This window comes from Hyposmocoma kahamanoa, unplaced genomic scaffold (genome assembly GCF_003589595.1).
Source record: "Hyposmocoma kahamanoa isolate Upper Pololo Valley unplaced genomic scaffold, ASM358959v1 68, whole genome shotgun sequence".
Classification (NCBI taxonomy): Eukaryota; Metazoa; Arthropoda; class Insecta; order Lepidoptera; family Cosmopterigidae; genus Hyposmocoma; species Hyposmocoma kahamanoa.
The window spans coordinates 1047237-1057300 of NW_020653856.1; the positions used below are offsets into that span (position 1 = coordinate 1047237).

The 10064-nt window shown below is 36.5% G+C and overlaps 1 protein-coding gene across 1 annotated transcript; it reads left to right on the forward strand.

Annotated features, from left to right (window-relative positions):
* Positions 1-531: 531 nt before the first annotated feature.
* On the forward strand, positions 532-1164 carry LOC113232316 (calexcitin-1-like). Its single transcript, XM_026466994.1, has one exon. It carries the CDS (start codon positions 559-561, stop codon positions 1105-1107), a length of 549 nt encoding a protein of 182 aa, XP_026322779.1. The 5' UTR covers positions 532-558; the 3' UTR covers positions 1108-1164.
* Positions 1165-10064: the final 8900 nt, after the last annotated feature.

Genomic DNA, 10064 nt, shown 5'->3' on the forward strand with positions numbered 1-10064 from the left:
CTTGCTTGCTCAGATTGTGGTGCCCTTCCCGTACTATCAAGCGGTTGATAGGGAGGGCCATTATAAACAAAACTTATGTAAAAAGATATGGGACTGCTCTTAATCGTAAGTCACTTCACAGAAAACCAAATCAGAAGAATACAGTACCTTTCAGAAAAATATTGGGATGCAAATTGTCCAGAGACTTTAGGCGACAGCTAGCTGTAACACTGTAATCTCGTGGTAAACTAAAGGGTAGGTGGAAAGCACCGTCTTGCTCTCCATTTGTTGCCACCATTTAGCGATAAAATTATTGCAGTTTTATCACTAAACATGATTACGATGCGCAAAAATTTTGAATTGTTCTACGGAAGTAACAGTCGCCGTCGAAAATGTGCACATTGATAAGATGCTAAAGTTTGTTAGTTTGCGTGATTGTTATCATACCAATAAATCAACGGCACTGATTTTATTTAATCGATTAAACCGATATCGATCACTAAAGTTACCTATATAAATACGCACTTGTCTCAAAAAACATTTATTTCGTCGTCAGCAGTTAGAGAAACAGCAGTCAAAATGGTTTCCGACTTTAGAAAAAAGAAGTATACGCACGTTTTCTACGTCTTCTTGGATTCTGACAAGAGTGGCAGCATCGAACGGAAAGACTTCGCCTTGACAGCAACTAACATCGCAAAAAAGCGAGGTTACAAAGCTGGTGAAACAGCTTATGAACTTATCAAGGAGATGTTGGGGAAAATTTGGGAAGGATTAATTAAAGACGCTGATGCTAATGGCGATGGAGTAGTCACCGTTGACGAATGGATCAAGCTGTGGGACGAATATGCCAAGAATCCGGCTGGCGCTAAGGAATGGCAGAAACTTTATGCCAAATGTTTCTTCCAACTGGCAGATGTGGCGAACGACGGTACAATTGATGCGGAAGAATTCGGAACTGTTTGCGAATGCTTCGGTCTAGACAAGAATGAATCTATGGAGTCTTTTAAGAAACTGACCGGCGGCAAGGCCCAAATTAATTTTGCTGAGTATGAAAAATTGTTCCAGGAATATTTCACAAGTGATGATGTTAATGCCCCTGGTAATAACATCTTTGGTAAGCCAAAGTGAGTTTGCTTGATGTTTTAAAAGATCTTGTATATTTATGATTAAAAAGTGTTTTAAGTAGTTTGTTTCTTATTATTCATGTATTCATAAAGAAAACTTACAAATATTTCCCTGTTTCAAAATTGGCCACGGTAAAATGTATAGCTCTTTTGCAAGACGTCTAGAACAGATCTCTCGTAATATATCACAAACTGGAGAAACAAAGCTCGACCTAGGTACCAAATCCCTTCGTCTGTCGACTTAGGACAGGGGTAACCAACTTTTATTAATTTGCGGTCCTTAAAAAATACCATTTTATTGTCTCATTTATAGCGATTGGGAATTTATGTTCATCAAATCATACAGTCCGCTGCTAAACTTATTATAAATTGTTGATCGCAGTAAAGCTGTGGTTTATCTAGGTATGGTTTACCGTTCATAAAAAAAATGGGAAGTCCGATGAAGAAGTAACATCATTTTGTTTTCCACGCAGCCTAAATATTTGTCAGCCCTGAGAAGCCCTGAGGGCGACCGGAAATTGTTTTTTTAGCAGCTATGTGTTGTGATATTACATGCTGTTTAATTTCTGCTCTTTGTTTTACAGAAATATGAATATTCTTTGTCAAAAGCTTCTTTGTGCCGTAAAATAGGCGCTTTTGAAAGTCTTTCTTTGTAAATGAAAAAATTTCGGCATTGCTAGACAAAATACTTAAACAAAAAAGGAGTACACATTACAAAAAGCACAAATTTGCAAATTATTAAAAAAAAAGAATTTAAGGTAGCAGTAGAGCTCCTTGTGATAGAGTTCATCCAGGGAAGTGCTGCCACCTTACCTATTTCTGCCGTCAAACAGTAATGAGAGCATTACTGCGTTCCGGTTTTGAAGTGTAAGCGTATTGGTAAAATTACCGGTATATGGGACTTTTCAACTTACGTCGTACTTAAAGCTCTGGGTGGCACTGCAACTGTTATGAACAGGCGTGTCGTTTACCATCAGACGCACGACTTGTTCGTCCCACCACTTAGTATCATAAAAATACAAAAAACATTTTGAATTACTGACAGCGAAAAAACATTTTGATTTTTATTTTGATGTTCCAATATCAGTTCAAAATGTTTCAATATTGTTTTGGGCGGAAAAAGAGCAACCTAAGTTTATTCCCACTTGAATCCTAATCCTACAGTCCTCCGCGTGATGTAACGCTCAATCACACCTATCTATTCACTTAATAATATCAGTACAGAATACTAAAAAAACCTAACTCAAAAGTCCGTGGAATTACATCTATTTGCCAAGTTTTATTGAAAACGGTTACCTGGAAGTGCGCGAAACTGGCTTCATCCCCTAATTTACCACCCTTAAAGGTGGAATGTTTTCTGCAAAATTTAAATGGGATTAATACTGAGTACAACCTTTTTCCAACAAAAAAGAAATCTTTAAAAATATATTAGATCGTACATTCAAAAATGTAACGTATATTAGGTACTTAAATTTTATATTAACAAGTAAAAAATCATTAACAATGTAGAAGCATTGAGTAAACATTTCATTTTAAATTGTTTACAATTTAATTCTTTTACAGCATCCGGTAATTTATGAAATAATTTGGATGCTAATATAAACTCGTTCTACTGTGAAATTCTAAGTTAGGGCGTTGTTAAGGCCGTATTTTGGCCGTATTAATTTTTAGTAAATTGACGTTGCCTAGATTTTTTTTTTAAACACAGGCCTTGTATTATAACGATGGTGACCCCACCATCGTGTAAAGATGTTAACCCTGTAGCCTATTTTCATACACATATTTTTATAACTTCCAAAATGCATCAATTTTTAACTTTACGCTGCTTATTTTTATTTCTGTATTTTTATCTATATTACAACACTACACTACATAGAACACTATTCACAATTCATAATTACCAGTCCGTCGATGTTAAAAATAATTCGCACTCCATCGATAGCTTCCGTATCGACATCACCCCATCTCTAGTACCGCGCAGGGTACATAACGTTATGTACCCTGACAGCGTGCCGGCGCGCACGCAGAGGTCAAAGCAGTCACAGCCTTACGTTGATACGGAGCGTAAGTCACTCGCCTTGTAATTTCGCCGGCGCGAACTATCGTACCTACGCCATTTTGTATTTGCTTTTGCTTGTATTTTTAATAATATAACCGCTAGCTATTTCATAGTTTCTTTCGTTTCTTTCGTGCTTGTGCTTATGTTTTCTATCCATTGTGCCTTCTAAACCGTTGTGTATTTGAACATTTGATGTGCTGGACATTATAACACCGTAATTGTGAGTTGGGTCTTTTTATTTACAACACCCGGTAGATACAAACCTGCGTGCCATAGACCAGAATATAAAATAACTATATAAATACCACAACCCTAATATCTTTCCTTAAGTAAGATACGCAACTTTCTCGCTGACCCACACCAAATATGGCCCTGACTGACGCCATTGGCGCCAGCGCTAGCCTATGCAGCGCCCGAGTGCAATCAAGACCCTGGCGTTCTCTAGTGGGCACGCGATCAAAATGGATCAGTTACTTTGTATTTTGCCCTGTAATCGAAAATTCAGCTGCAAATGGTGCAATTAGAAATGATATTGGGCAGCAATAGCACATTCACTGCGCTTGCGCCGCGACACGCCGCCCCCTGACATGAGCCAGTGTGCTTGGCACACCCTGCACCATAGTAAAGCCGGCATCGCCTGACACATTTCTTATGGGTTTTAAATAGTGGCAAATTGTGATGCAACATCTATTCGCCAGAGCGATAGTCCATATTGCAAACTAGAGGCTACACATGCGTGATAAGCACAAAGAGCCATTTTTTGTGAATTAATTCTTGTCAGATTTTGTACGTATTTACTAAGTTCAATTTTTAAGTTATATGTGTCCTCCAAAGTAACAAATAGGAGTAATGCCCATAAATTTCGTCTTATCAACCTGAAGGACCATTTTATCCATTGTAATTTCTAGTTAAATATTTTGGTCGGGATTGTGACATAAATTTAAATTCAGTGTGGAATGCTCTTCGAAAAGACAATGCAAATGTATGCTACGTCTTCTTCTTGTCGAGTCAATAACAAAAACCAGAGTTACATTTCTTTGGCCAAAGAACTGGACATAGAGATGTCCATGCCTTTAGCGGTGCAGCTGGTTGGACACAGTGGGCATGAGAGCAAGTGAGATGTACTTTGTGTGGGGGATCCGCATGCACAATGGTTTTGAGTCAGGTTGATTCATTCCCATTTCACCATGTTGTCTCTACATTGGCCAATTTGTGACTTGCGACTGTCGTGTCGTGTGAAGACTTCGGCTGGAGTGATATAATCAAAAGGAGAATCAAGTTTGGCTGTCCAAAGTTTTTATTTTTAATTCCATGTGTTTACTAAAAATATTTACTTCTACTTAATATACTGTATACTTTTTTATGATAATACCTACGTAAGCTAACTTCTATAGCGGTAGTATCTGGAAGGAAGCTCTTAAGGCTTGATAGTCGTGCTCGTGGGAGCTTGTCGCCGAATAAAGGGTTCCGACTACGTACGCTACCGTAGGCTATAGATAGAAGCTATAAAAAACTCACCTTTCAAGTAATAATGCCACATCTGCAAAATGGTAAATTTTCAAAAGAAAGGTTGAAAGATTGAAAGAGAACAAACGAAAAGTTATAATATAAGTTTATATAAGGTTGTAGTCGTTACATTTGTTTTTTTTTTGTTATTTGTCTATTGTAAATTATTTCATGTTACTTTTTTTTTATATTGTTTATTAATTCTTTTTATTTTGTTTTGTTTGTCTAAGTGTTTTCAATGTTTTTTTTTGTATATTTTGTGGCGTTGCAATACATCTCTATTCTATTCTCTTCTAATATTCACAATTTGTTTCATGTAGCTCGTATTATTTTTACACCTTTCATATGATAAAAGCATTTATGACGTATGACCGTGTGTGGCTTTATTTACATATTACGAAAATATCTAACAAACACATTGCAAAGGCGAATTGGTAAATTTTACCCCCAATTTTTGTTGGTATAAATTTTAATCGGTTTCGTACCGATGCTTATCTCCTAAATTGTTCTCGCTCCCTTTAATATTTATGGTGCAGCACATGATTTATTTGCGATATGAAATTTTGGATACTTATGAAAATTTAATCGATTACTAGCTACTAGCAAATAGTCACAGACTAGCAAGTGACAGACTACTATAGTAGCGGTAGAGCTTGTGAAAGAGTTCAAAATCAAAATCAAAATAATGATTATTTCATAGGTAAGCATGAGTTGAGTTTGCGCCCTACTTTACGTGAATCGACTGATTCACTTTTTATTATAATTTAGTTGATTCAATAACTCTGTCGCAATCGGTCACATAAGCATCCATATAATAACTTGTATTTAAACAAAAATAAACTTTACGATTGTACGTCAACTCTATAACTTAACTAACTACAACTACAACTAACTTAACTACCTACAATCAAGACGTCAAAGCCCATACAATTATTACTAACACTCGAAATCGTCACATTGGTTAAACTCTACCGCTCATTCGTAAGGCAGATTCCCCTGAGAAGAATGAGCAAGAAACTTTAGGGCTTGGTCTTTGTAAATAAAATTTGTATACATTCAACATTTACAATATATATATTTCAAACATCAGAGATTGAGAATACCTTCATGAGTTAAACGGGTTACTACCACGGATTTTTATCGTCCAAGTGCGGAAAAGTTGTTTAATACCAAGTTTTAGTTTCAGTACAGTTTTATACCTCGTGAATGGCAAATTTCGTCCAGGGAAGTGCTGCCACCTTACCTATTTCCGCCGAAAAGCAGCAGTGTGACCATTACTGTATTTCGGTTTTAAGGGGTAAAGTTGCTGGAGAAATTACAACCACATAGGACTTGTTAACTTACGTCTCAAGGTGGCGGACGTACTGGCAGTGCCCCTCATGTGTTAGCGATTTAAAGTTCAGAGTAGCACTGCAACTGTTGTAGACAGACGTGTCGATTACCACCAGACGCAGTTCGTCCAGTCACATGATATCATAAAAAACTACACATTTGCTAGAGACAGAAATTTGTCATTCTTACAGAGGCATGTTTTATTCAATAAAACTCTACTTCAAGCTCTTTTCGTAGTTTACTTTTTTAATAGCAGTAGAGCTCCTTGTGAAAGAGTTACCTATTTCCGCCGTCAAGCGATAATTTGAGCATTACAGTGCTTCGTTTAGGGTGTTTGTGAAATTACAGACACATGGGACTTGTCAACTTATGTCTTAGAGTGATAAGCGCAGTGGCAGTGTCCCTCAGGTCACCAATTAACACCAGGCGCACATTTGTTCGTCCTGTGTCATATAAAAAACTTGGTATCATACATTGACTTACAATTATATGGACGTCGGGTCCGCGCTAAAAAGTGTCCGAACTTATACGGCGTTAAAATCGTATACAGAGCGTCATTCACGCTTTAGTCTTCGTTTGTTCGACTGACAGCGAAGCAAGCAAATTTAGACAGTACTGCGATGACATTACAATTTAAATTCAACGTTTTAGCTTTTTCATATTCCTTTACATGTCACTACGTTTAAATAGGTTGACTTGGGACATTTTTTTCGTGGTTTTTGTATTAGACCCGTCGTCCATTTATTTGTAAGTCAATGGTATCATATAAAAAAATAACTTGGTTCTTACGAAAATCTCTACTAATCACTGTCAGGAATAGCAAACGTAATCTTGAACCTATAAACAATTAATACACAGATCCATTAGTTTTAATCAAATTCTCCCTTCCTCGGGCAAGCTGTGCTCAATCAAAATCGGCTTAGGCGACATGCAGTTCTAATATACCTCGTTGTTGTGACATCTTGCACAGTTGAAAGATGCAGAGTATGCTATCCAATTATGAAAAGATTGCGTTTTTTAAACCAATTTTATAGAAAATTAAGTTCTCAGTGCGATGTTATAGGTTTATACAGGGTTATTTTATAAAAAACAATCTCTTAAAAAACGTGCAAGCATCCACTCCGAAACGACTCGCAACCTTGTCCCGTATTTTGCACCGAGTTATCACCGTTTAGAGCGATAATTGAAATATTTTTATTTTTGTGTGAAAGTAAACTAGAACTTTTGTCTAGTTTATGATGTTAGTAATACAATACCGCGAGGTTATTAGTATTTTAAAAATGATTGCGTACATTTACATTTAATTTATACAGTGTGATTTGTTTTAAATGGTACTGGTATGGGGAAATCCAAAACCCAAGAAGAGACAGGGAAACTGTCTTAGGAACATGAAATTCAATAGTGAAACATTTTTCAAAAACAATCATACTCAAAGTCAAAGATTATTTATTCCATAGGTAAAATAAATTTACACTTGAAAACGTCACATTTAAGCTACTGCTTGTTCACTACGCTGACCTCCCTGATAAGAACGAGCAAGAAACTCTAGGGATTGCTCTTTTCAAATAAACTTAAATGCTATGGAATACACTTTGAATCAAATTTATGTGGATTCTGGAGCCATGTCGTCTTTCCATACATCTTTATCTAACACGTAGTCTTCAATTTTGTAATATGATTTTTCGATCAAAATATTTTCAATGTAGTTTTTAAACTTAGGAAATGATAAACTTAATATATGCTCCGGAATCTTATTGTAAAAACGCATACAGTTCCCCATAAAAGAGTTGTTTACCTTTGTTAAACGAAATCGTGGTACCATGAGTTTGGACTTAGCTCTAAGGTTAATATTATGAATATCTTCTTTCTTATTGAAATACTTATTTTTTATGCAACAAAAACAAACATTGGACCAACTTCTGCAGTCCCGATTATTTTCTCCCCATATAATGACATGATCCCAGCAAGAAACTGATTCGAGTCAGCATTAAAAAATGTTCTTATGAATATTTTTCATTTTTATAGACAAGTCACACTTGACTTTACTTGACTTAGTTACTTTGTAAATAAATAAATATTAGACAACAACACATACGTTGCTCTGATCCCAAAGTAAGCTGCCAAAGCACTTGTGTTATGGAAACCCGAAACAACGACGGTACCACAAACACCCAGACCCGAAGCAATATAGAAAAGTTAGTTTTTCTACACTGACCTGGCCGGGGATTGAACCCGAGACCTTAAAGAAGGTGACATGACACCATGAAAACCAGTGTGTAAGCCACTCGGCCACGTAAGTCGTCAAAAATGTTTTCACAAAAATAAACCTAATGGTTCTTAACACAGTTCCCCAGTATCTCCTATGATTTCGGATTCCCCCACACAGTCCCATTTTAAAAAATCACACTGTATATAAAATAGAACGTAATAGAATGTACACAAAACAACAAGTCTACCAATAACATCTCATTTTGAATATACTCAGGATTTATATACACACACTTAAAAAACCTCTCCACTCAGTCATCCTCAACTATTCAAGCTACAACTCCTATTCATATAAACCGTAACAATGCAGTATTCTCTGAGAAAAGCTACAATATTGAGTCGAGGTACAAAAGCCCCGTACATTTGAAACGTCTTCCATTTCGACGTTCATTTCGCCACTATATCCGCGATGTAAATGGCGGCTTGAAGTTGAACTTATACTCTACAACTAATCTATTATACGTAGATCTATTTAGTTAGATAGGTAAACACACAACAATACAACACAATGAATACATTAAAACACACAATAGTTGAAATAAAAAGACTGTAGGCAGGATGTATCCCGACGGTGGGGTAGGCCTTCCAGTGTGGAGGGAGAGTCCCCACATAACCCCTGAGTCTCCCTGGGCTCAGGGGTATCCATAAAGATTTCCCCCCCGTCAAAAAAAAAAAAAAAAAAGGATGTATCCCGACGGTGCAATGTGGATTGGGTACTTCCTTCACTCGTCTCTCTAAAGTTGACGCCATGAAAACTGTTGTGCAAGTCGATTATGGAGGTCGCCAAAATTTGAACCTAAGACTTACGAATTTTAGGGTCGTATTCTAGGACTCTACTCAATGCTTAAGTCAGGACTTGAGTATGATTCAAAGCACTAGAAATCATACTCAAGTCCCTGCCATTAGGGTCGTATTTCCAGTGCTTGTGTTGCCAGTGCAATCCTGACTTGAGCATTGAATAGAGTTCTAGAATACGACCCTTTATCTCTTATAAACGGGCGCGGTGTAGGCACTCATTCAACAAAACGAAAAACAGGCAACTCCACGCAATACCTTGCAAGCCTATGGACTCTCGCATACTACTAAGAATGCATAATTTCGATTTGATTTTTATGAAAATCGAGTCAAGTGTACTATACGATAACGAGTTTTTATATCGATTCAATAGAAAGGCAAAATATAACCAAGTTTTAAACAGTTTGTAATAATTGAACAAAACTCGATTTACAAATATTTAGTTGTAAATAGTTTTTGCCCTCGATTTCAGGCGTTAATGGTAACCTGATTAAAACCCAGCGTTAACAAAGCAATCATCCCTTGATTATCTCTAGATACAATTCATTTTGGACCTAAGTGCCGTTTAACCCCTTTTATATTTCAACTGTCCCACACTCGTAAACCAACAAAAAACCGCCCAATCAAACATACGTCATAATCATAACTGTAAATTACCAATCGCATAAAAATACATAGACCATATCTGTAGATAAATCAGATAGACTACACGTACAAAGTATAATAAATGGCAATACAAAGATCGAACACTCACAAAAAAATTCTTCGATCCGGCCAGAATTGAACCGACGTATTCTAGCACATATGATAGATACTTATTTATTATTATTATTAGTGCTATTATTACGTATGTTAGTGTATAAGATATGTATTTATTGGTCTTTGTAACCTGAATATAAATAAATAAAAGATAGTTTCCTAAATAGAAAACCGACGGGGAAGGATGTTTGGTTATCTGATAGGTCACGACAGTTTTCTTAGAAGAGAAAATTGAAGGAAAG